The sequence below is a fragment of the Gallinula chloropus genome, assembly GCF_964237585.1.
Source record: "Gallinula chloropus genome assembly, chromosome: 35".
Taxonomy (NCBI): Eukaryota; Metazoa; Chordata; class Aves; order Gruiformes; family Rallidae; genus Gallinula; species Gallinula chloropus.
In genome coordinates, this window is record NC_140120.1 from 1936039 (window position 1) to 1963365 (window position 27327).

Below are 27327 nucleotides of genomic sequence, written 5' to 3' on the forward strand. Positions count from 1 at the left end.
ACTGTCACAGGTGTCGGGCAGTGTGAGATGGGCTGTGGTGCAGATGGCCAAGAGTGCTGGCCAGGCTGAAAGGGCCTGATAGAAATGCTGACTTTTCCCCCTTGGCTGTGGCTGATTTCCCTCCCACAGAGGCCTCAGAGAAGACACATTGTCCTCACAGCCATGGAGCATTGTTGCCTCCTTGAACTCAACCTAGGGAGGCATCCATGTGTCATACCCCTTTCCTTCCCTTGGCATCACACTCCCCACATCCAATGCAAGAGTCTTGAGACACAGGTGAGGGTCAGGATCTCCCTGGCCAGGGGCTGGGGGTCATCACTTGGCATTTCTGCTTCATCAGACCAAGCCAGGGTGTCCTCAGCATCAGAGCTGCCTGTGCTTTGCCTGGGTTTGTCCTCATGGCCTCCAGTTGTGAGGTGTAAGATGTTCATGGGGAGGCTTTGTCAGGAATGGCTCCCAGTAGGGCCCATGAACGCTTCAAGGTTCTTTGGGCATTAGGTCTGACTGACATTTTAAGAGGTTTCTTCACTCTCATCTTGGTATCTGAGTTCTGTGGACTCAGAAGCAAATATACAATAGGGGCTCATGGAAATACAGAAAGCCTTAAAAAGCATATCGGTTCAAGTGCTTTTCATTAAAAAAATCCAGACTTCTACAAATAATTGGATTTCAGTTAGGTATTTAATGATGAACAGTTCAAAGGAATATTACAATGGAGGATATTTTCTCTTCATGTCTATTTCCTGTCATGGCTCAGTTGATAGAAGCAGTGACAGCCACATTATGCAATGGGTGTCAGTCTCCTAAGGAGATCTGGACAGGCAGGAAAAGCAGTCTCTTGAGATCCAACCCTGCATGGAGAACCTTGCTCTTCCCCAAGCCCAGCAGGTCCCTCACTGGCCTCCTGGGACTCCCAACACTTTTCCTGGCATCATCTGTGCTCACAGGCACAGACAGATTTCTCTGACAACAAACAGCAGTTCAACATGACACAGTTTAATACCCATGAAATCTCTCTCCTCAGCTGCTGCTACGGCCAAGCAGCGTGTGGAGGGGGTCAGCTTTACTGGTGCTCCCAGTGCACAACCTGGGGAGGTTTAGGTGCTCTTGCTGGATATTTTGCATTTTTGAATCTTGACGCTGCTGGAGCTGGAAGATGAGGTCAGGCACTTGTAAGGACTGTGCCCTTTGACAAGGACAGTCCTGAGCTCCAAGATTACTGGGGCTGCTAATGGGATGTCTGAGTAGGTTTCAGGCCAGGAACAGCTTTAATCACTCACTCCTTGTGTTTTGGTGCTATTGGTGGACATTCAGCACATTTGAAGTTGGATGCTGGTAGAGACTGAAAATGACATCAGGCACTGTTGAGATCGTTCCCTCAGCTACAAAAGCTCTGAGCCTCAAGGTTACTGGGGCTGCTTTTGGGCATCCTGGGGAGTTTTCAGACTTCCAAGATATTTCAGCCCTCAAACCTTTTGTTGTGGAGCTATTGCTGGGCATTTCATGTCTTTGAATGTGGACGCTGGTAGAGCTGGAAAATGATGCCTGGACAATTCCCATAGCCAGGAATGCCCTTTGCCCAAAGTTTACAAGAGCTGCTTGTTGGCTAACTGGTAAGGTTTCAGCTCAGGAACATCTTTCAGCCTTCACAGATCTATTTGGGAGCTATTGATGTTTAGAATTTTCAAAGGCAGAAACTAGTAGAGCCACAAAAATTGTGTGGGGCAATCGTAGGACTGTTCCCCTGGCTAGGAAAGCCCTGACCCCCAAAGATACTGGGGCTACTAGTGGGCTACCTGGGCAGGTTTCTAGAAAGGAAATTTTTTCAACCCTTGCAACTTTTCTTTGCGACCTACAATAATGGTGGGTGATTCTCCCTGGTAATCCTTTTGTTATTAATTCTATAAATTCATTAATAACAAAAGGAGGGCCAGGGAGAATCTCCCACCTTCACTGGATCGGGGGGAACCACTGTGATGGAGGATGAAGAAAAGGCTGATGTACTTTGCCTAAGTCCTTAGTAGTAACACCATTGGTCCCCTGATACCCAGACCCCTGAGTGGAAAGATGGGGATGGGAAGTGGACTGAAGTCCCCATCATCCATGGGGAACTGGTTACTGACCTGCTCAGCCGCTTAGATCCACGTGAGTTGATGGGTCTGGATGGGAAACACCCCAAGGTACTGAGGGAGCTGCTGGATTTCCTCCCCAAGCTACTTTCCCTTAGTTACCAGCAGTCTTGGCTGACTGGGGTGGTTCCACCTGACTGGAAGCTGGCACATGTGACACCCATCTACAGGAAGGGACAGAGGGAGGTCCTGGGGAACTACAGGCCTGTCAGCCTGACCTCAGTGCTGGGGAAATAGATGGAACAGATCATCTTGAGTACCATCATGCAGCACATGCAGGACACTCAGGCCATCAGGCCCAGTCAGCATGGGTTTAGGAAAGGCAGATTGTGCTTCAAGCTGCTGATCTCCTTCTCTGACAAGGTGACCAGCTTAGTGGAGGAGGGGAAGGCTGTGGATGTGATCTACATGGACTTCAGTGAAGCCTTCATCAGTTTCCCCCAGGCCACCCTGCTGAAGCACCTGTTCATGGATTAGATGGGTATACTCTTTGCTGGGTTACAAACTGGCTGAAGGCTGGGCCCAAACAGCTGTGGTGAGTGGAGTTAAATCCAGCTGGCAGCACGTCACATGTGGTGTTCTCCAGGGCTCAGTGCTGGGGCCCATCCTCTCTAACATCTTTATTAATGATCTGGACAAGGGGATTGAGTGCAGCCTCAATAAGTTGGTACATGACACCGAATTGTGGAAGGCAGGAAGGCTCTGCAGAGCGACCTGGACAGGCTGGATCAATTGGCAGAGGCTTTATGGGGCTTGGTCATGAGCTTTGGTCACAATAACAACAGGCAGGGTAACCGTCCTGGAGCAGAGTGGCTGGAGAGCTCCCTAGAAGTACAGGATATGGGGGTGTTAGCTGAACATGAGCCAGTGCTTTGCCCAGATGGCCAAGAAGGCCAGCGGCATCCAGGCCTGGATCAGGAATAGTGTGACTGCCAGGAGTAGGGAAGAGATTGTTCCATTATACTCAGCTCTGGTGAGGCCACACCTTGAGTACTGTGTCCAGTTTTGAGCCCCTTGCTAAAAGAAGGACGTTGAGATGCTGGATTGTGTCCAGAGAATGGCAGAGTAGACAGTGAAAGGTTTGCAGCACAAGTCCTGTGAGGATCAACTGAGGTAACTGGGGCGTTTTAGTCTTCAGGATGCTGAGGGAGACCTTATCACTCTCTACAAGTACCTGCAAGAAGGATATAGAGAGGTGCAGGTTGGCCTCTTATCTCAGATAACAAGCGATAGGATGACAGGGAATGGCTTGAAATTATACTAGGGGAGATTTAGGTTAGACATCAGGAAGAATTTCTTTATGGAAAGGGTATCCAGCTAGTGGAACAGGCTGCCCAGGGACGTGGTGGAGTAGCCATCCCTGGAAATATTAGAAAGGTGTTGTGCTTGATGACATGGTCTGGAGGTGGACTAGGCAGGGTTAGGCTGTGGTTGGACTTTGTGAAAGATTCTGTGACTTTATGTTTGTTACACTCCAAGAAAATTCCTGTTCTGTCATGGTAGGAAAGCATTGCCATTTCAGACAAGTAGTCAAGTGATTCAGTTGATGAAAATGTTCTTATAAATATTTAATAAATGTCAGGAGAAATTTTAAGAAAGAAAAATTTGTGCACCTTCTCAGGCAGATGTGATGCAAAGAGAGCACAGCCCATCGTTACCCAGCGTGTGGGTCATACTGTATCAGCAATGGGATGAATGTGGACCATCATATTCCAGTTTAAATAAACTAGAGGCAAACAAAGAAACAGGAACTAAGCCCCATACTAAATAGAGACTGGTCCTAAAGTGAGTTACGTGACCAGTGATAAGCAGAAGAAGATGAGCAGTTAATTGTTGCTTAGAAACATCCAGTCATCAGTTTCCACACAGCATCCTTGAGCTCCTGGTTCCTCATGCTGTAGATTAGGGGGTTCACTGCTGGTGGAAACACCGAGTAAAGAAATGACACTACCAGGTCCAGAAATAGAGAGGAGATGGTGGGGGGCTTCAAGTAGGCAAAGAAGGCAGTGCTGAAAAACAGGGAGACCACAGCCAGGTGAGGGAGGCAGGTGGAAAAGGCTTTGTGCCGTCCCTGCTGCGAGGGGATCCTCAGCACAGCCCTGAAGATCTGCACATAAGACACCACAATGAACACAAAACACCCAAAAGCTAAACATACACCAACCACAATGAGTCCAATTTCCCTGACATAGGTGTTTGAGCAGGAGAGCTTGAGGATCTGGGGGATTTCACAGAAGAACTGGTCAAGGGCATTGCCATGGCAAAGGGGCAATGAAAATGTATTGGCTGTGTGCAGCAGAGCATTGAGAAACCCACTGCCCCAGGCAGCTGCTGCCATGTGGACACAAGCTCTGCTGCCCAGGAGGGTCCCATAGTGCAGGGGGTGGCAGATGGCAACGTAGCGGTCATAGGCCATGACAGTCAGAAGAGACAACTCTGAAGAGAACAAAAAAAAGAAGGAAAAGATTTGAGCCACACATCCTGTGTAGGAAATGGCGCTGGTGTCCCACAAGGAATTGGCCATGGATTTGGGAACAGTGGTGGAGATGCAGCCAAGGTCAGTAAGAGAGAGGTTGAGGAGGAAGAAGTACATGGGGGTGTGGAGGTGGTGGTCACAGGCTATGGTGATGATGATGAGGCCATTGCCCAGGAAAGCAGCCAGGTAGATGCCCAGGAAGAGGCAGAAGTGCAGGAGCTGCAGCTCCCGTGTGTCTGCAAAGGGCAGGAGGAGGAACTGGCTGATGGAGCTGCTGTTGGACATCTGGTGCCATCAAGTGTGGAGACCTGTCCAAGGGGGGAAAGGCAGTGAGAATTTAGGGAATGCTTCTTTGAGGAAAACCCCTTCTACTTCTCATGGAATGCCCTCATCATATCAGAACTATGGGGCTGCCAGGGACGTATCAAATCCCCACTGCCAGGGCACTGCTGGGAGCAGCTCCTACTCCCTCCCTGACAATGTCTCTGCTGCCTGGAGCTGTCCCTGCAGCTGCTTCTCTTTGCCCATGTCACCTCCTGCTCTGTGCTCACAGAACTCATCCAACCTGATCTGCACTCAGCTCTGCTCTGCAGACCCCTCTTGGCATCAGGGCTCTGCCCCAGTGCAGGGCTCAGGAAAAGCTCTATATCAATGAGAATTGTGTTTTCATTTCACATTCTTGAGGAGAGTAATAAGTTCTCATCTACCACAGTCAGCACAGCCCACAGGAGAGAAGTCAAAGTAAAGATTAAGGATAATCAGGAAAGCATCAGGAAAATGTTTGCTTGATGTTATTCTTCCAAGTCCCTTTGGAATTTCTCAGGAATCAGCGGGAGCTGGAGCAAAGCTGACCCATGCAGCACTTTCTTACAGCAGGAGGACCTTACACTGCCTTTCCTTGGGTCACTCCTCAAACCCACAGGTGCTGTCTCTATCACTGCAGAAAGCCCATGAGCCAGGCTGAGTGCTGACCCTGCTCACAAGGACAGCCCTGGGCACCCCTGGGTGCACACGCTGCTTCACACCTCTGCAGCCATGCCCAGGAGAAGACAGCTGTCCTGCCCTGTCCCTCTGATGGGGCACAAGGACATCCCTTCCAGGCAGCACCTTCTGGTCCTAGAGAGAACCTGTCCTCCTGACAGACCCCACACACTGCCCCATGTCCCAGCTTTAGGAGATCCCTCCAGAAACAGAACCTGCATTGCCCTGCACCCACAGACATACCAGGGAGAGGCTGTGGAGATTTCTCCTCCAGTGAGCTCTCAGCATCCATCAGCTCTCTCAGCCTCACAGGTCTCCCCTCGATGCCTCCAGGCAGTGTCCCCAGCCCTGTGTGCTTGGCAGAGGAGCTGCTCCTGGCCAGAGCTGTCTCTCTGCAGCGCTGTAATGTTTCATGAGCTCCCACTGTCCCAGGAGCCCAGCCCAGCTCCCAGCAGAGGAGCAGGTGAATACATCACATACTCCATTCCCCACAGGCTCCTGTGAGGTGTCCCTGGAGCTCCAAGGAACTAACTTGGAAAAATACTGAAGTCCTCTCTGATGTTCCCTGCCTTGGCTGGGGAGAAATCCTTGTGTCCAGCAGAGTCCTTTCTGCTGATCAAACCAGAGCTGGGCAGGACAATCCCCTTTTCTTGTCTTCCCATGATACAGGACCCCCAGGCAGGGACAGGGAAGCAACTCTTGTCCACTGTGCAAAGAAAGGAGTCAGTCCAGTTATTGCAGACCCCTCATCCTTGCTTTGCAGACCTGGTGCTTGAAGGGAACACAACGCTGGTCCATGGAAAAGGCTTCAGCTCCTCATGAACACCTGGGAGTTTGAGAGACAAATGAATATTTTACTTTTCCTTGCTATAAATCTCTCCTCACTCCTGTATTTTACTTCTGAACACTTTTCCATACCCAGAGGCAGCAGATGTCCAACAGCAGCTCCATCAGCCAGTTCCTCCTCCTGCCCTTTGCAGACACAGGGGAGCTGCAGCTCCTGCACTTCTGCCTCTTCCTGGGCATCTACCTGGCTGCTCTCCTGGGCAAGAATTTAATGATCATTACTGTAGCCTATGACCATTGACTCCACATGCCCATGTGCTTCTGACTCTTCAACCTCTTGTTGAAGTGGGTTGACCCAGCTGCTCACCAAAGCTGCTCTATCACTCCCCTTCCTCTGCTGCATAAGGGAAAGAAGATGTAACAAAAGGTCAGGATAAGGACAGGGAGAGATCATGCAGAGGTCACTCTCCTGAGTTACTCTCAATAAACCAATATAATTCCTTACCCAATCAAAGAGAGCAGAGGAATGAGAAAGATAAATAAATTAAAACACCCACCCACATCCCTCCCTGTTTTCCCCAGGGTCCCCTTCACTCTCTAATTCTCTCCTTCCTCTAACTGAGCAGCACAGGAGGATGGGGAATGGGTATTGGGGTCAGTTCATCACACATTGTCTCAGCCACTCCTTCTGCATCATGGGAGGACTCCTCACAGTCTCCCCTTGCTGCACCATTGGGTCCCACCCACAGGAGACAGTCCTGCATGAACCCCTCCAAGTTCTTCCCACATGGCTTCAGATCATCACCACCTGCTCCCAGGTGGGTCACTTGAATGGGCTGCCATCCTTCAGCAACAGACTGCCCCAGCCTGGGTCCTCCACAGCCCTGCCAGAAAACCTGCTCCAGCACAGGCTTCCTATGAGGTCACAGCCTCGTTCAGGGCTCTGCACCTGCCTGAGCATGGTGATGTCTACAGGCTGCATGTAGAATCACTGTTCCACATCATCCAGCATGGGCTGAGGGGAAACAGCCTCATTCACCATGGTCTTCTGCATGGGCTGCAAGGGTATCTCTGCAATGAGGCTGGGAGGACCTTCTCCCCCTACATCACTGACCTTGTTGTCTGCAAAGTTCCTTACACTTTCTCTCTCCTTTCTCTGACAGCAAAAAGCAACAGATAATTTTTAATTCCTTCTTAAATATATTGTCACAGCAAATATATTTTCCCTCCCCCTCTGCCAAGGCAATGCTGCTGACCAGTTCTTCTGTGAAATCCCCAAGATCCTCAAACTCTCTTGCTCATGGGCCACGCTCAGGGAAATTGTGGCCAGAGCTTGTTTGGCTTTTGGGTGTTTTTGTGTTCATTGTGGTGTCCTATGTGCAGATCTTCAGGGCTGTGCTGAGGATCCACGCGGAGCAGGGATGGCGCAAAGCCTTTTCTACATGCCTTCCTTACATGGGAGTGGACTCCCCCTTTGTCAGCACTGACATGTTTGCCTACCTGAAGAGCCCCTCTAAATATCCTCCCTATTTACAGATTAACAGATTCACAGAATTGGAGTTGGAAGGGACCTCCAGAGATCATCAAGTCCAAGCCCCCCCTTCAAAAGCAGAGTCCTCGGACGGGTGGGACAGGATGGCATCCAGATGGGTCTTGAATGTCTCCAGAGAAGGAGACTCTACTACCCACTCAGCAGACTGTCCCAGGGCTCTGTCACCTTTCCTTTGTTCCAACTTGGAGCCGTTGGCCCCTGTCCAGTCTCCAGAGACACTTAACCTGGTAGAGGTATTTCTTTACATGGTGGTTCCACTGGCAGTGAACCCCCTCACCTACAGCATGAGGAACCAGGAGCACAAGGATGCCATGTGGAAACTGATGACTGGATGTTTCTAAGCAGCAACCAACTGATCATCTTCTTCATTGTATTGCTGGCCCTGTCGAGTCAATGAAATGTAATCATGCTGAATAGATTGATGGAGATGTCGCTTAAGAGACAATTAATAGAACTTTAATATAAGAATTTTCATGTTTTTAAGAATAGATTTGTTTTGGATTTTAGTAGATGTGGTTTTGCCCTAGCTGAGAGCTGAGCACCAGACAGTCGCTTGTTCTTTAAAAGGTGGTGGTGGGGGGAAGTTATGGGCGGGAGTAGGAGTGAAGGGACAGGGAAAAAAAAACAAATCCAAGGAAACAAAACCCTGCAGGTTGGATAAGGATAGTTTACTAGAATAGCAGAAAGAGAGATATAAGAATGGTAACAGGACTTTGTAGCAAAATATATGAAACTGGTGACAATAGAGTTTGTCACTGAACCACACAAGTCAGGCCGTGCAGCCCAGAGCTGTCCAGGAACCCCACCGTCCCCTATAAACTGCACGTCCTGGAGCTGCCTTCTCCTCCTCCAACCAGCCCCCTCTTTATGCTGAGCATGATGTAACCGGCATGGAACAGCCCCTTTTGACTGTTCGGGTCACCTTTCCTGGCTGTGTCCCCTTCCTTCTCCTTACTAGTGAAATAGAAACGACTGAAAAGTCCTTGATTTCTTGGCAACAACCAGAAACATGAGGGTGTTATCAGCACTGCTCTCATCCCAACTCCAAAACACGGCATTCCATCCGCTATTAGAAAAGAAATTAACTCCATCCCAGCCGAAATCAGGACACTGACACAATTTCCCTGTCAAAGGGGCTGTTTGGGGATGGGTGGTCATGGCATGGTACAGAACTGTTATTGTTGGGTTTGTAAGGTACTCTCTGTGCTATAACTGGGTCTGAGTGCAATTGGGGCTGTTATTGTTCCCCTTTTATGGTGCTTTTGTCAGTAAACTGTCCTTATCCCAGCCCACAGAGGCTCTGTCTGTTTCTCCTCTGGGAGTGAGCGAGCAGCATGTGGTGCTCAGCCATTGTTTGGGGCTGAACCACCACAGATTCCAAGCCACAAGCAGTGAGCTTCTCTAGGAGAAGTTGGTGGGAAAATGTCTCCAATGCCTTACTAAAGTCAAGGTAGACAACATCCAGAGCCCTTCCCTTCTCCAAGAAGCAGGTCACCCTGTCATAGAGGGAGATTCACTGGGTCAAACAGGACCTGCCCTTATGAACCCAAGCTGACTGGGCCTGATCACCTGGGGGTTCTTCATGAACTGGATAATGCTGCTCAGGATGATCTGCTCCATCAGCTTCTCTGGGACTGAAGTCAAACTATCAGGCCTGTAATTTCCCTGATCATCCTTCTGTCCCTTCTTATATAGGGGGTTACATTGACTGATCCAGTCAGCCAGGACTGACGGGAAGTGGCTTGGTGAACCCCCCTTGCCAGCACTTTCAGCACCCTTGGCTGCATCCCATTCAGCCCCACAGATCTATGCACATCTCTGTGGTGCAGCAGGACCATCTCCTCCTGGATTGAGGTGGGCTCATTCTGCTCCCTGTCCCTGTCTCCCAGCTCAGGGAATTGGATTCTCTCTGTACAACTGCTCCTATTACTAAAGACAGTGGCAAAGATTTCATTAAGCACCTCAGCCTTGGCCTCATCTCTCAACAATGTTTCCTCCTGAATCTGAGAGGGGATGGAGGGTCTCCCTGCTCTTTCTTTTATTTAAATGGAGGACAGATGAATTTCTAGCTGGGCTTTGGACCTACAATGAGGAGAAACTCTCATCCTGTTGATCTTCCCTCACCATTACACACCCCATGCTGCCCCAGGAAGAGACTGAGCAATGCCTGAGGGACAGGACCTGCCTTCCCATGGGCTGGGGGTCAGGGCTTGGCCTTTCTGCTTCATCACACCAACCCAGGGCTTGCTCAGCATCTCAGCTGCTTGTACATTGCCTTTGCCTACCAGCCAACATGGCCTCCAATTACCTGTGCTAACGAGTCCCTGGGGAGGCTCAGCCAGCAATGGCTCTCAGCGGGACTCATTAATACTTCAGGTACTTTGGCTTCTGCTTTTGACATGGAGTTTTTTGTGTAATCTCCTCTCAGTACCTGAGCTTCAAGGACTCAGCACCAAATACACCCCAGGGCTCATTAAATGTAAAAAGCAAGCCCTAACGAGCTCTGTCTCTTCATGTAATTATCTTCAAGTCTTCAAGAGATGTACAGATCATTGAAGCTGTTTCAAAGGGAGCTCAGAGTAAAATTGATTTCTTTTTAAGGGTGTAGGTTATTATTTTCACTGTAGAGGAGAGGTGACAACCTCTGACTGAGATTGATCCAGGGTGCCTCCTAAGGAGGTCTGGACTGCTCTGAAAAAGGGTCCCTTGAGGCAGTGGGGACAACCTTGCTGCACATCTCCACAAGCCCACCATGACTCTCACCAGCCAACTGGGACTTGCATCCCTTGTCCTTACATCAGGTCTCTCTGCTGCACTCCACAGTGGGGCATTACAGCCCCTCTGTACCAGCTCCCCTGCTTTCCTTAGAGAACTGGCTGCACACAGGCAGCACACAGGGAGTTATTTTCCCAACAACACAAGAAACCTGACAAGATTCACCACTAAATTCAACACTCCTCACTCTGTGCCAAGTGCCATCTGCCACCAGTGAGGTTCACCTGCCACAAAGCTTAACCCTGTGAGAGATGTTCTAGTGAGGAAGGAGACTGTGAAATCACCACAACTCAACAGCTGGCTAAAGACAGAATGAGTCAGACAACTGCCAGAAAGGCAAGGGTTTAACTCCCTGGAACTCAGAGCAGCAGCTGGATGGTTGGGAGGTGTCTGAATGGTCCAAGGGGAAGGGAAATCTAGAGAGCAACCACAAGTGCTGCTGTGCAGATCGACTGCTAAGTGGTGATTTCAGTCATGGTCATAGAATAATAAACTCTCCTGAGTTGGAAGGGACCCATAAGGATCATCAAGTCCAACTCCTGGCTCCACACAGGGCCAGCCAAGTCAGAGCACGGGACTGAGCGCATCATCCAGATGCTTCTTGAACTTGGTCAAGCTCAGTGCTGTGACCCCTCCCCTGGCCAGCCTGTTCCAGGGCCTGACCAGCCTCTCAGTACAGAACCTCTCCCTCATATCTAGCCTAAACCTCCCCTGCCACAGCTTCATGCTGTTCCCTCAGGTTCTATCACTGGCCACCAAAGAGAGATCAGCACCTGCCCCTTCTCTCCCCCTCCTCAGGATGCCACAGACTGCAATGAGGTCTCCCCTCAGCCTCCTTTTCTCCAGGCTGAACAAACCAAGGGACTTCAGCCTCTCCCCATGAGACTTCCCCTCCAGACTCTTCACCATCCTCATTGTCTCCTCTGGACACTTCCCAATATTCTTATGTCCCACTTGTCCTGTGGTGCCCAAAACTGCACCCAGCACCTGAGGTGAGGCTGCACCAGCACAGTGTAGAGCGGGACAATCCCCTCCCTGGACCTGCTGGCAATGCCATGCTTGATGCACCCCAGGACACGCTTGGCCCTCCTGGCTGCCTGGGCACACTGCTGGCTCGTGTTCAACTTGCTGTCGACCAAGACCCCCAAATCCCTCCAGTGTCTGACCCCCCAGTCTGTATGTGCAGCCAGGGCTGCCCCTTCCCAGGTGCAGGATCTGGTGCTTCCCCTTGTTAAACTCCATGGTGTTGGTGACTGCCCAGCTCTCTGACCTGTCCAGGTCTCTGCAAGGCTTCTCCACCCTCAACAGAGTCAACAGCTCCTCCCAATTTGGTGTCACATGCAAATGTACTTAAGACACACTCTAGTCCTGTTGTCTGGTCATTTATGGAAACATTAAAAAGAATCACAGAATCACAAGTTTGGAAAAGACCTTTAAGATCATCGAGTCCAACTGTTCCCATCCTAAGCTAAACCAGATCCCTAAGTACCTCATCTACCCCTTTTTTTGAACACATCCAGGGAAGGTGTCTCAATCCCCTCCCTGGGCAGCCTTTTCCAGGCCCTGACAACCCCTTCAGTAAAAAATTTCTTCCTAATATCTGATCTGACCCTGCCCTTGTGCAGCTTGAGGGCATTTCCCCTTGTCCCATCTCCTGTCCCCTGGCTGAAGAGACCATCGCCCACCTCTCTGCACCCTCCTGGCAGGTCAGTGTATGTGGTGAGAAGGTCTCCCCTCAGCCTCCTCTTCTCCAGGCTGAACACCCCGAGCTCCCTCAGTCGCTCCTCACAGGATTTGCACTCCAGCCCCTTCCCCAGCCTCATTATCCTTCTCTGGACTCACTGCAGGACCTCAATGTCCTTCTTATGGTGAGGAGCCCAGAACTGGACTCAGTACTCGAGGTGCAGCCTCACCAATGTCGAGCACAGGGGCAAAATTCCATCCCCAGACCTACTGGCCACCCTGTTTTTGATACAAGCCAAGATGCCATTGTCCTTCCTGGCCTCCTGGGTGTGGCAGAATGGCTTGAGAAGCCAGGCCATGAGCCTGTGGAGCAGCTGTCCAAGCAGTCGCCTGTGTAGCTCAGCCAGACCAGGCCCCACGCCGTGTTGGTGAGAACAGAAGGGTCACCAATCGGTCAGGGTGTTCTTGTGTCTCGTGCAGCAAGGCCACAAGATGTGGGAGCAGGAGGTGTGATAAGGATTCAGTGCTCCTGGGACTGAGAAAGAGACATGATTCCCAACGTGCAAGATGGGTGGGGTATGTAAATGTAACCTTTAGCTAAGAGCCAATTAGAATACGACAAGTACAACACGTGGTAGGAACAGTATCAAAGGAAGGGTGTGCTTGCAATGAAGGTGAAGTTGCTTTATCAATCACACTGATTGGCAGCATCTTCCCTCTCGTCGTGGCACCCATCCTTGGTAACAGTCTTGGTAATAGTGTCTTCCCTTGAGGGAATTTTGGGGAAAATGTGAGAATTAGGCAATTTGGGGGGAAAATATAGGATTTTGGGGGAAACGTGAGGATTTTGGGGAGATATGAGGATTTGTGGGAATTCCTGGTTCCTTGGGCATGGAGAATATCCTGCAGGGACCAGAGGTGAAGCTGGATGAGTCGTGGCCGGGATTCCGGAAAGAATTAGGGTGAAATAACAATGGTTTGGGGGGTTGTGCTTGAAAGAGACCTGGATCTTTGTGCCAGGATGCCAGGGAGATGCCAGGAGGTGGGGACATGGCAATAGGGTGGTGACCACCATCAGCACCACCACCACCATCTCTGGCACAGTAGTCGGTGGCCGTGGCATCGTCATTGACTGATGATGCGTATTGGGCGTCCCAACCATCTCCAGCCCCTTCCCAGAAAACCCATCCCAGGGTCTTCGATGGTTGGATCAAGAGTTATCCCAGTTGACCCAGCCCTTGGCCACTGGCCTCCGGCTTTGACCGTTTCCCTCCAACATCAACCCCTTTCACCCCAACACTCAACTGGTCACCCCAACCCTTTACTCAGTGTCAGGGCATTCTCTGTGTCCCTCCCCCTCCAGAGGATCATTTGGCTTTCTCGACAGTGGCAGAGATGTTACTCTGTGTGGGACTCCACATCAGTGGCTTTGGCAGCAGAGAGGCAGCAGGAGCCCCAGGGAGAAGGGAAATTGGGTTCCCCATTCTGGTTCCCCATGTCCAGGCAGCCCTGCAGCAGCCCTACTGCTGCCATCAGCTGAGCACATCAGCAGAGGGGGTGCTGCTCTGTGAGGGTGGGTTTAGAAAGGGCACAAATGCCAGACTGGGACAGGGGTAAGGGAGGAGGGGGGAAACATGAGGAAAGATCCCAGACACACCAGGGTCAGTGAGGAAGGAGGGGGAGGAGGAGTTCCCTCCCACAGAGTTAAGAAGGAGAAAAATACCCCTTCCTACCCCAAAGGCTTTAATAGAAACAAGTGGGGAGGCACAGAGTAACCACAGGAGAATAAACAGAGAGCAAACCCCGGGCTGTTTCTGCTGCCCCTGGGAGAAGGGAGATGGGTCCCTGGTGCTCAGGGCTCTCCCAGCTGCACAGACCTCTCCTCCCTCCTGGCTGCACCCAGCTGCATGGCCGGGACAGGCTGTGCTGGCCCAGGGCTCAGGGGCTGCTGTGCACTGAGCTCTGGTGTCACAGCCTTGGTGTCCTCAGGGGGATGTGCCAGAGACACCTCTTCAGCATCGTCATAGCCTGTGCTGTCCTGGGGAGGGGACCAGGCATCTCCCTCAGCTCCAGGGGCCTCAGCACGTCTCTGGGGGTGCAGGTGTGTCCCTGCAAGCAGCAAGACAGCCCACTGAGTGATCGTCCCACGAGGTGCCCGTCCTGACCTGTACATCACCTTCCTCCCTTCTCCTCACCAGTGGAGAAATATTTACCTCCCTCTTCCACCAAGGGTCCCCCCCAAGGAAAACACCCAGGGCAGGTTGGTCTATTGCCAGACTGTGGGCTCTCAATATGGCAGCAATTCATCTGGCACCCCAGGAACCCACAGCACTGTCTTTCCCTCTCACCTCCAGGTGCATCCCTGGGACCAGCTCCCTCCTCTGGTGCCCTGGGCATTTCCCAGTCTCCTTGCCCAGACACAGGATCCTCCCCAGGCTCAGAAACCTCCCTGGCATCGTCATAGCCATCTGCTGGGTCACCTCTGGGCAGGACAGGCATGTCTGAAAGGGGAGGGGAGATGCTGACAGTGAGGAGACACGTCCTGCAGAGCAGAGGAAGGGAGGATGGTCAGGGACATGGGCCTCAGACACTGGATTTGGCAGCACCAGAGGATTCCCCTGCCCATTTCCTCCCCTGCTGCTCATGGTGACACTGGTGTCCATCACCAGTGTGCAGGGAGGAGAGATCCAACCCTTCCTGCCCCTCATTACCTGGTGCTGATCCTGGACCATCCTCCTCCTCAATGTCCTCATAGTGGGTCTGCACCTTGTTCAGGGACCCCTCTGAGTAGGAGCCTGGAGAGAAGTGATGGAAGTTTTATGGGGTGAGTTCTGCTGACCCAGCTTGTGCTCAGTGCTGCTGGGGACAGGGGACCCACCGAGCCAGGGCTGCATTGGATGAGGGGTCAGGAGTTTCCTTGCTCTCCTGGGAAAACCCCAACTCACAGGGGCTCCCAGAGCTGTCTTGGGACAGCCCGTTCCCTCACCCCTCAGCTGACAATGGGATGCAAGGACATGCAGTGAGGGGCTGTCCACTGGCTGGGACAGGATGAGCTGGTGAGGATGAAGCTCTTCTCCAACTCCAAGACCTGGCTGCTCTCCCCACAGAACCCACAGCCCCAGTGCTGCAGGGACCTTGGGCCAGGGGGCTGCAGGGGGTCAGTCTTAGGTGGGGGCCAGGGGAAAGAGCCTTAGAGATATGGCCCCCATGAGGGACCCACACCCACCTGACATGCTGAACCTTGGCTGCTTCTCCAGTGCTGGGCTGTACCCGATCTCCTCGTACAGGGCCTCAGGGAAGGGCTCCCAGGCTCGCTCAGAGGCTGCAGACAGAGGCAGGGCTGGCTCAGGGATGTGGCTCAGGGATGGGCAGAGTAGGGATGGATCCTGATCTGCTCCCCCTGCCCTGTTCCCCTGGCTCAGCCCAGGGCTGTCCCCACAGCACAGCCCCACTGTGCTGATCAGTCACTGCTGCCACTTCCTCAGGAATGGCAAAGTCCCCAAGGAGATGGTCAGGGGCAACGATACCCTCACACTGTCCCTCAGAGACCCCCGTTGTGCCCCTCTGGACCCTGGATCCTGTTCCTGGTGCTGAGCTTGGAGCAGCTCCTGCCTTTCCTCTGCCCTGGAGCTGTCCACTCTCTGCCCAGTGCATCCATTACACAGCCCCTGCCCTGCTGGGGGGAGGTAAGGGTTGGGTGGAGGAACAGCCAGGGGTCCTGATGCTGAAAGGATGGGAGGTGCTGCCCAATGATTCTCCCAGCATCTCACACTCCCAGAACCCCCTCCCCATCTCCCCAGAGCACTCCCAGTGGCACATCCTCATCTATCCCCCCTTTATCCCATCTCCCCAGCCCAGAGCCCCCTCCCCATCTCCCCAGAGCACTCCCAGTGTCACATCCTCATCTATCCCCCCTTTATCCCATCTCCCCAGCCCATCTGTTCCATTTCTCTCCTGGCCCCATCCCTGACTCCCATCATGTCTGGACTCTCTCTCCCCCTTCCTGCTGGTTGCCCGTGGTCAGGCAGTCAATGGGGTGACACATGGGACTGTGGGCAGCACGCACTCCTGTCCCCCCAGCTCTGCCTGTACCACTCACTGACACCCCACAGCCCCCCTGGCCTTGCCAACACACATCTTCACCTGGGACCATGGGGAACAAACCCACCTCTGCGCCCAGCCCAGGCGCTCCACGCTTGCCCAGCCAGGAGGGCCAGGAGCAAGCAGAGAAGGGCTCCCAGGATGATGCAGATGATGACAAGCAAGGACTCTCTCCTGCTGCTGGTCAGACGGTCCCGGGTGGCATCTGCACGGGCAGGAAGCCAGAAATAGCAGCCCCAGGGCTGGGAGAGGTGGGGGGCTGTGACACCACAGTCCTGACCCCGTGACACCGGGGCAAGGGACCCCAGGGGGGAGTGATGGGGAAGGTCCCACCCTTCTGGGGGCTGACATCCCACCTCGGTAAGTCCTTCCCTGGCAAGGAGCCCCTTCCCCCTGGCTGTGGGTCACAGCCCGGCCCTGGGAAGAGCCAGCGCTGACACACAGGGCAGGTTACCTGCTCGGGGGGTTGGTGCCGCGGTCCTGGGTGCAGCTGCAGAGGAGGAGAAGGAGAGCTGTGGGTTAACTGGGATACTGTGGGTAATGGGAATACTGAGGGGCTGGTTACTGGGGACACTGGTGGGGTGGTTACTGGCAATACTGGTGGGGCTGCCCCGTGGCTGCCATTGGGCTCTCCCAACCAGCATGAACCCCCCAAATCCCATTATATACCCCCCGAAATTAGTATGAATCCTCCAAACCAGTAGAGAAATACCCAAACTACGTATAGATGCCCTAAAAACAGTAAAATCCCCAAAACATGTATGAAACCCAAGAAACAAGTATAGAACTCCCAAGACCAGTATAAAACCTCACAAACCAGTATGAATTCCCCTAAACCGGTATGGACAACCAAAACAAGTATAGACTCTCCCAAACCAGTATAGAACCCCAAACCAGTACACAACGCCCTCAAACTCGTATGAACCCCCAATAAAACCAGTACAGAATCCCCTCAAACCAGTATAGATCCCCCTGAAAACCAGTATGTACCCCCCATACCAGTATGAACACCCCAAAACCAGTATAGCACCCCTCAAACCAGTATAGAACCCTGAAAAACAGCTGCAGAGGAGGAGGAGGAGAGCTGTGCTGAGAGGCTGGGTGTGCAGGTCCCGGGGAGCCTCCTCTCAGACACCCCAGGGGTGTGTGCATGTGTGCAGACATCCCTGGCACATCCCACCCACACTGGCCCTCCTGTGGGGCTGCTCCTTCAGGGGTGGCCAGGCAGGAGCCCAGGGCCCTGCTCGTGGCCACGGGCAGGACAGTGCAGCCCCCGGGAGATGCTCACCCGAGCAGTTGACGGCAGCGTCCTCCTTATGCCGGCAGGCGCCGCTGTCCCCGGGCCGGGCCCAGCAGTGCTGCAGAGACGGCTCTGTGCCCCGGCACTCCACCTGCTCCAGCCAGATGGGGCCCGTCCCCTTCCCAAACGCCGCCTCGCCCAGGGCAGACACTGCGGGGCCACAGCCCAGCTGCCGGCACGCCACCGCCGCGTCCAGCATGTCCCAGGAGTCGTCGCACACCGTCCCCCAGGAGCCGCGGTGCCAGACCTCCACTCTGCCCGAGCACCCGCTCTCGCCTCCCACCACACGGATCTTCTCCCTGTCTGGAGAAGGCAGAGACCCCTCAGGGCTCCAGGGCAGCAGGCAGAGCCCTGCCAGGGGAGAGAGGCCTGCAGAGGAGAAGCTACCTGTGCAGCTCGTGGAGTTTGGGCACGGGGGATCCAGGGCCGGGGCCTTTCCTGTCTCTCTGTCTGTAGAAGGAAATGCCGTGGTGAGGGGCTGCAGCAGGGGGGTCGTGTGGCAGAGAGCGGGGCTGAGTTCTGCCTGTGCATCCCTGAGTCACCTTGCTCAAGGGAGCAGCTGAACCCCGGTCACTCAGGGGACACACCCGGCAATGTGGGGGACCCTGACTGCTCAGCCCCCAAGGGAGCCTGGTTCACAGAGGGCAGGATGGGGGACACTGTTTGGAGCCCTGATGGGTCTCTGTTGAGACCTCCCCTGCAGACACCTCTGCCTCCCCCAGGCACTGCTCAACCTGTGCTGAATGTGTGGGGTCTGAGAGCTGAAGGCTCCTTTGTGCCACCACCAGCAGCAGAAGGGTCTGGCATGGAAAGGAAAAGCCCCTGTGGGCTCTGTCTGTGTCTGACAGTGCCCAGAAGGGAGCAGAATCTGGGGATGCTGGTGCCTGGGTGGCTCAGAGTTACCCTGGCAGGTGATGTGGGTCTCATCGCGCAGGTCGGAGCAGGACTGTGGGTTCCAGGGAGTGGAGGGACAGTGCCAGAAGGAGGTGTCACTCTTCCCACACTCCACACGATCCACCCAGGCAGGGCCAGGCAGCGTTCCAGAAGTGAGGAATGGATCCAAGGATACTGCATCCCCGCAGCCGAGCTCCTTGCACGCCAGAGACACCGTTTGGAGAGTCATTGAGTTGGAGCAAACGCTGCCCCAGGTCCCATTATAGAAAACCTGCAGGCGCCCGGAGCAGCTGCCGTTCTTCTCCAGCCTCAGGGCCACAAACTCTGGGAGGAGAGACACCAAAGGGAAGAGGATGGTGCAGGGATGTAGGATCAGGGGTGCTCCTGAAGCACCCAGACAAGGAAAATGCATGGCCAGACAGTCGCACTGGCAGCCCCTGACAGACAGACAACCCTCTCCTCCCCGCTAACCCTTGGGGAAAACTCCCCAGAGACGCCATGTGGGACAGAGAGGACCTGTGCGTGGGTGTCCCCAGCATGGGCTTGGGCAGGGGCTCAGCAGCAGCCAGGGACAGCCTCGGCCATTGCCGGCTCTCCCCTTGTCCCGAGCTCCCCTGTCCCTGGGCTCCCAGCACAGCTCCCAGCACAGACCTGAGCAGACGACTCCGGCGTCCTCTTTGTGCCCGCAGTCGGGCTGCCCCCAGGGCCGTGCCGGGCAGTCCCAGAGAGCAGCTTCGGCCCCCGAGCAGCTCACGCTGCCCAGCCAGACCTGCCCGGCGCCTTCCCCGAAGGCAGCAGAGCCAACGGCCTCCACCGCCCCTCCGCAGCCCAGCTGCTGGCAGACGACGGCGGCGTCGGGCAGGTCCCAGCCGTCATCGCAGACGCTCCCCCAGCTGCCCCGGTAGTAGATCTCCACTCTGCCTGCACAGCGCCCGGGCCCATTCACCAGCCGCACCCGACGGCTCCCTGCAGCAGGAAGAAGCCCAGCTGCTGTCAGGGGATGGTGCCCACCCAGCCCAGAGCCCGGGGGGCCCTGCAGTGCCACTCACTCCGGCAAATGACCCCCACGTCCTCGGCAATCCCAGCTGCCAGCGCGCTCTCGGGCAGGGAGGTGTTGCAGAGGGTCAGGTGGGGCTCATGCCCTGCGCACCGCACCCCTCGCAGCCCCACAGGACCCGTCCCTCTCTCAGGCTTTGGGGGGTTGTAGGCTCTCTCTGCCTCTCCACACCGCAGCTGCCGGCACACCACGCTGGCCTCCTGCACGTCCCACTGGTCATCCAGGACTCGGCCCCAGGTCCCGCGCTGGAAGATCTCCACTCGCCCATCACACCGGCTGCCTCCACCCACCAGCCGCAGGGCCCCGGAGCTGTCTGAGCCTGGGGAGAGCAGCCATGGCCCAGCCTCAGCAGCACCAGAGAGCCCAGAGACCTGCAGTGCCTCTCCAGGCTCTGGAAGCCTGATGGAGCCCTTGAGACCTATTGCCTGCCCAAGCACTCTGCATTGAGCTTCAGGAGCAGTTTTTCTCATGGTTGGTTTCCCAGGGACTGAGCCCTGCTGGGCAAGAGACTCTCTTTGCTCTTGGTGGGGCACAGACACCCAACATGTCCCTGCTGAGGCAGATGGGGCAGCTCCTGCAGGAGGGAGCAGCAGATGGTGGGATGGCCTGGGGATGGGCAGCGCCAGGAGAAGCCTTGCTCATCCTCTGCCCTGGCACTGCTGGTACATGGGACACCCCAACATCTCTGCCCCTCTGCACCCCTGGGGATCAGGGACTGGGAGCTGGTTTGACCCCAAGGCTGCTGGTGGCTCAAGGGACTGACCCCTGCCCCAGGAGGGCAGAGATGTCTGACCCTGTTCAGTGTCAGCTCTCCCACCTCAGAGCGTTCAGTGAGAGCAGATCAAGCTCTCCAGATCACTCCAGGGGAAGGGAGGGTTTCTCCAGGGAGAAGCTCACCCTGTGCTCACCATGGGGTCCCTTGCTTTGGGTGGCCATGTCACACCCCAGGGGACAATGGGGGTAAGACGCTGTTTTCCCAGCACTCACCTGAGCAAATGACAGCAGCGTCCCTGTCGTGGGAGCATGGGGAGGCTCCCAGGGCAGTCACTGGGCAGTGTCTCAGGTTGGCTTCAGTCCCGTCACAGTGGAATGACTCTCTCCAGGTGGGGCCGGTGCCTCTCCCAAAACGCCCTCCTCCAGGAAGGGCCTCAGCAAACCCGCAGCCGAGGTGGCGACAGAGAACGTGGGCGTCCAAGAGGTCCCAGTGGGAGTCACAGAGGGTGCCCCAGGTCCCCAGCACCTGGACCTCCACCCGCCCATCACAAGCCGTGCTGCCATTCACCAGCCTGAACCCTGTGTACTCTGGGGACAGAGGAAGAGGGGAAAAGGGTCGTTGGTGCTCTTCACCTGTGTCAATGGTAAGACTGGCCAGCTGGACAGCCTTCCCTTCTCCTCCTTCTGCATTCTCTTAGGGCTGCAGAAAACCACATCACCCCTCCTGCCTTCAAACCCAGTTGTGTGTCCTGTCCCCATCCTGCTCCCTCCCACCAGCTCATCCTCAGCACTCAGCACCCCACCCTGAGTCCTTACTTGTGCAGGTGACACTGGCATCGTTGGCGTGGGTGCAGGGTGGGTCCCTGGGGGACCCTGTGGGACAGAAAACCAGAGAGGATTCATTCCCCAAACACTGCAGCTCTCTGTCCCAGATGGAACCAACACCTTCTCCAAAATGAGCTGCCCCAGGGATGGAAAGGGCTACCCCACACTGCAGCTCTTCACAGACCACGTCAGCGGCTTTGGGACCAAAGTCTGAGTCACAGACAGTTTTCCACTGGTTCTCATCATGGATCTCCACTCGTCCTGAGCAGGGGCTGCCCCCTCCAACCAGCCGCACAAACCCTGGAGCAAACAAAGACCCCTGTGAGTTCCCAGAGCCCTCTGGCAACGTCCTGAGCATGTCTCACCCCATCTCTCAGCTGGCTACAGGCAAAGAGTCTCAACCATCCCAGCAGCTCCCAGTGGGTGCTGATGGCACAAACCCACCAGAGCCCCTCCCTGCTCTCCAGAAATCAGCACAGCACTGGGGGCTGGCTGTTCTCCCACAGCCACAGCCACAGGCACTGCTCAGATAAACTGCTGCTCTTCTGGAGACCCTGGGCTGCTGGGCACGGGCCCCAGACCCCAAAGCATCCATGGGTGATGGGCCCCCGGAGATGATCCCATGTGCTGTTGGCTGTGGCAGCCTGCTCTGCACCACCAAGCTCAGGCCCAGACACCCCTTGGAGAAACCCGAAATGCCCCCCAGTCCCAGAGGGTTCTGCAGTGTGGGTGTACCCACAGCCACTGTCTGCACCAGCCACCGGCTTCAGCCCCCACCCAGGGAGGGGTCCTCATCCAGGGCAAGAGCGTACCACAGGTGTGCACAGCACCCATCTCCCTGCTTTAGGCACCCACAGAGGGTGGGCTGAGCCACAGCAGGGGTCAGCCTGTTTCAGGTTCCTGCTGGGCTTTCCTTAGGGACCAGGGTACCAAGAATGACAATCCCAACTCAGCAGTGTGACTGGCAACACTGGGCCCTTCTCCAGAACCCCCTTGTTGCCCTGAGGACACAGCCAGGTCACTTCCCCCATCCTGGCCACAAAAGTGGGGAATGGGCTACATCCTTACCTGAACATGTCACTCCAGCATCCCATCTGTGATCACAATGCTCTCGAACCCATTCTGTGTTTTCACAGTCAGACAGGGGAGACTCGGTGCCACGACACTCAACATCAGCCATCCAAATGGGGCCAGATCCTTGCCCAAAGTGTGCAGACCAATGAGATTCAACAGCATCCCCACAGCGCAGCTGCTTGCAAACCACTGCAGCATCATTCATGTCCCAGCCGAGATCACACACTGTCCCCCACTGTCCCTGTTGTTTCACCTCCACTCTTCCAGCACAGCGTCCACCACCATTTTCCAGCCTCACCTCTGCAGCCCCTGCAAGCACAAACATGGGAACCTTCAGGAGAGCACTGAACACTAGACCACAGGTCTGGAGGTTCCTCCTTCCCAGGAACCAGTGTGCATGATGTACCCTTCCATGCTGTCCTCAGGGCAGTGTCAGGCTCACATTTGTCCCCAAGGCTTTCACCATGCTGGAGGTGCTCAGCTCTAACCCCACTGGGTTATTCACAACCCCACAACTAGCAGCACCTCCTCCAAAATCAACCACCACCTTCCCCTTCCCACCCATACACTGTGCTCGGATCTTCATAGGGCACAATCTCCCCACAAGCCCAGACCCCCCCTGCAACAGCCCTGTGCCCCCAGACCCACAGGGAAAGGCTCAAGTTCAGTTGACTTGAGCACTGCCTGCCCCTCATCTCAGTGGCACCTCCAAAGACACCCCATTCTCAGAGATACCTCCATGTTCCCACTAGTGCCCACTGACCCTCTCTGTGGGAGAAGGATGCTGCACTTACCCCTGCACAGATGAATCCAGAGCAGCAGCCACAGCACCCGAGGGGACAGGAGTCCCTCCATCCCCAGCCTCAGCCTCCTGTCTTGCTGGAACAGCCCTGCAGCACCACACTCCCTGTCACAGCTCCTGGGGACCCACAGAGACGACAGTGATGAAAGGGTGATATATCTCTGTAGATGCAGACCCAGCTGCATGAGGAGCCAATCAAAGCAGCAGCCCCTTTTTAGTCGTTATCGGGAGGTATCTCCCCTCTGACACAGCCCAGCCCTCCAATGAACTCCTCCAGCTCCGTTCATGACCATATATGAGGGACACAGAGGTCCCGCTGCGCATGTCACGGTCACTGGGGCAGGGGATGGTCATGGGACAAGCTGGGTGTGGAGGAGAAATGGGTCTGTCCCCGCTCGGTCCCTGCTGGGGGCACTGGGAGCAACGAGCATCTCCTCTGCTGGGCGCATCCAAGAACCCAAGGCCAAGAACGTCCAGGCACCGCCAAGCCGTGGGAGCCACGGAGCTGGGACTGCTGCAGGTCTGTGTCAGGCTGGAAAGGAAACAGCCCCTGCTCCTGCTCCAGCCCCGCTGTGCTGGGAGCAGCAGCTGGGAAAAGCCCTTGGCCAGGGGCAGAGCTCCAGCCCAGGAGTGCTGGCTGGCCCCTTCCTCCCCGCAGAGCCCCACGGCGGGTCCCTCGCAGGAGTCCGGGCTGGGCCATGTCCCTGCCCTGGCAGCAGACACGCAGCCCAGGGGCTCAGCCGTGTCCCTGGCTCTCAGCGTGTCACCCAGGGGCCGTTATTCCCCCGGGCAGAACGGGAGCTGGAGCCTGCAGGTGCACAAACCACAGCCCACGTGACCTCGCAGCGCTCGCCCTGCTCCCCCCGGGCAGCAGCCTGTGGTTTCCTGCTGGCACCGTGCCCAGGCACATCCCTGCAGTGCCCTGAGATAGCCCCAGCCCCACTGCTCCAGCCCCACTGCAGCTCCTGAGCCCTGGGATGCCCCTCTGATGCACAGGGCTGCTCTGCACCCAGCCCATGGCCACGGGCTGCCCTCGGCCATGTGACCTCACACCCTCCTGCTGCCACCGCTCTCTGCTCCTCAGTCCAAGGGATGGTGACCTCACTCACGACTCACTGTGTCCCACGGGGGTGGGTGCTGTGTGCAGGCTTCTGGTGATGATGGTTCTTCCTAAAAGCCATATTTGGGTGAGGCCCAACTCTGCTTTTGATGACATCAGAAGGGCGCCCACAAGCCATGTGCCTTCTCTTGGCATCACAGCGACTCCAGCACCACTGAAATCACAACGTCACACACAAGCCATGTGCACACTCCTGGCCTATCCACCCCTCAGGCAAAGGTGATGTCACAGCATCTACCACTGACATGTCCCCATTCCTGGCTTGTCAGGTACTGAGGCAGACCTGACATTACAAGGACATTTCCTAAACACCGGCCAGTTCCTGGCCTATTAGCCACTCAGGCATCAGTAGCCTCAGAAGCTCCTACACTATCTATAATTGTGCTCCTGGCCTATTCGCCACTCAGGCTAACTAGATTTCCTGAGAACCCAGACAGCCAATAGGCCCTTTCCTGGCCTCTCATGCATTCAGGCAGAAATGATCTCCCAACCCTCCAAACTTTGGACTTTTGTCTCTCCTATCAGCTACTCAGGAACCTGTGACACAACAACCACCCACACAGATTATCTGCTTGCTCCTGCTTGGTCAGCTCTTCAGGAAGGCCCAGTGTGCAAATGGTTCCTGATGTGTGAATGGCTCCTGGTGTGTGAATGGCCCCTGATATCTCTCCTGATATATTTCAGGTGGGATGTGGAAGGAATGCTCTCCTGATGTCTTCAGGGTGGCTCCTTGCACAGTCGTTAGGTCCTTGGCACAAGCCACTTTAAGACTGATGGGTGGTGGTGAGGTGGTGTGGTAGGAATGAGATTTGGTAGGTGAGAGGAAAAAGGGGGGGATGGTTCAGTTGGTGATTGTTAAGGTATATTTCCAGTACCTCACAAGACTAATAGAATGTTTATTAGAGTGACAGAGGTGAAAGGTCGCGATTGCCGTTGCTCAATGAACTTACTGCAAGAGAGGCAATATAATATATTCTGCTTGAGAAACTGGCTACCACCGGCCTGGACAGACACAGTCTGTGTAAAAAACTGGCTGGATGGCCAGGCCTGAAGAGTTGTGGTAAATGGAGCCAAAACCAGCTGGAGACTGGTCACAAATGGTGTACCCCAGGGCTCAGTCCTGGGTCTGGGTCTGTTCAATGTCTTCATCAGTGACCTGGATGAAGGGATCAAATGTTCTCTCAGTAAGTTTGCAGATGACCCTAAGCTGGGAGGAAGTGCCAATCAGCCTGAGGGGAGGGAGGCTCTTCAGAGGGATCTGGACAGGCTGGATCAATGAGCTGAGATCCTTGGGATGAGCTTCAACAAGACCAAGGTCCTGAACTTGGAACATAACAACCCTGTGCAGTGCTACAGGCTTGGGGAAGAGTGGCTAGAAAGCTGCCCGGCAGAGAAGGACCTGGGGCTGTTGGTTGAAATCTGGCTGAAAAGGAGCCAGCAGTGTGCCCAGGTGGACAAGAAAGCCAACAGCATCCTGGCTTGTATCAGGAACAGTGTGACCAGTGGGGCCAGGGAGGTGATCTTACCCCTATCGCCACCTTTGTGAGGTCTCACCTTGAGTACTGTGTGCCGTTTTCAGCACCACAGTATAGAAAGGACATTGAGGTGCTGGAGAGGGTGCAGAGAAAGGAAAATAGGCTGATTAGGGGTCAGGAGAACAGGTCTTATGAGGAGAGGCTGAGGAGGTAGGGATATTCAGCCTGGAGAAGAGGAGGCTGAGGGGAGACGTTCTTGCTCTCTACAGCTACCTGAGCAGAGGTTGTAGTGAGGTGGGTACTGGCCTCTTCTCCCTAAAAGCTAGTGACAGGACAAGAGGAAGTGGTCTCAAGTTAATCCAGGGGAGGTTCAGGTTGGGTATTAGGAAAAACGTCTTCACCAAAAAAGAGTGGTGAAGCCCTTGAAGAGGCTGCCCAGGTAGGTGGGGGAATCGAGGTACCTGGGGCTGTTCAACAAACAGGTAGATGTGGAGTTTTGGGAGATGGTTTGCTGGTTGTGTTGGGGCAGGTCTGACAAGGGGACTTGATGATATCTTGAAGGTCTTTTCCAACCTTAATGATCCTCTGATTCTACAAACTCCTCATGCTGTTGTCTGGTGACAGACACCACCATCAGAGGAAACTACCTGAAACAGGCATTAACAGCTGACCAAATGGAGATTCACTCCAGGGAAACCTGAGAAACTATTCCATTCTGGCCAACACGAACCTCTGGAAGGTCACAAGGAGAAATGGCCAGTCCTGCTGAAGAAGGAAGAAGAACCTCATTCCTCAAGGCAGGCCTTCACCTGACTGGCTGAGCAGTAACACCTCGGAGAAGGACCACACACACCAGTGGTGCACACTCATCATGAACAAGGCTACCAGCATACTCGTCTGCACCTCAAAAGCATGGCCACCCAGCTGATCTGGAGATGGATGAAGTGTGGTGTCAGAGGTGGTGACGTTTTACTCAACGTTGGGAAGCAGCACGAGAAGGAAAGAATGGAACCAAGAGAAACCTTTGTAGTTGAGGCTGGATCTGAGGAAGAGCCCTGAGCTGTGTGGGTGGGACAGGACAGCCCTTCCCAGGGGCTGGGGGCAGGGTTACCCAGCGTCAGAGCCACCTTGACATTGCCTTTGCCTACCTGTCATCACGGCCTCCTGTCTGCCACTCTAACCAGCCCCAGTGTTGCTCTGTCAGTGATGGCCCTCAGGGTACCCATTACTGCTCCAAGAGACGTTGGAGTCTGCATGACTTTAATTCCTGCTGAAGTTTCATCAGCTTCCCCTCAGGGTTTGAAGTGCATGGACTCAGCCTCAAACCCACCAGAGGGGTCATTAACATGCCTTGGGCTGATCCTCTGCTGCTGAGCTGCTCCAGGCTCCTGGGATGGAAGGAGCTCTTGGCAGCAGGCTGCTCTGCAGACAGCTCTGCCAAGGAGCAGCTCTTCTGCAAAGAGCAGCAGGGAGAAGGTCACCCCCAGGGTACCTCAGGGAGATGAGCAAGGCAGAATAAGACCTTAAAGGCTGCCAGGACTGGGAGGATGACTGAGAGCTCAACAGAAGAGGAAGCTTTGCAG

General features: G+C 54.8%; 2 protein-coding genes across 2 annotated transcripts; both read right to left on the reverse strand.

The window, feature by feature from the left end:
* Positions 1–3966: 3966 nt before the first annotated feature.
* Positions 3967–4890, reverse strand: LOC311203034 (olfactory receptor 14A16-like; the record flags this gene model as incomplete). Its single annotated transcript, XM_084277672.1, has 1 exon — positions 3967–4890. The coding sequence occupies one exon, from the start codon at positions 4888–4890 to the stop codon at positions 3967–3969; it is 924 nt and encodes a 307-aa protein (XP_084133798.1).
* An 8180-nt stretch (positions 4891–13070) lies between these two features.
* LOC311203136 (scavenger receptor cysteine-rich type 1 protein M130-like) lies at positions 13071–26899 on the reverse strand (the record flags this gene model as incomplete). Its single annotated transcript, XM_084277770.1, has 11 exons — positions 13071–13149; positions 15075–15177; positions 15609–15704; positions 17772–18086; positions 18171–18233; positions 18687–19001; positions 19329–19643; positions 19727–20043; positions 20718–21034; positions 21434–21573; positions 26893–26899. 11 exons carry the CDS (start codon positions 26897–26899, stop codon positions 13071–13073), a joined length of 2067 nt encoding a protein of 688 aa, XP_084133896.1.
* Positions 26900–27327: the final 428 nt, after the last annotated feature.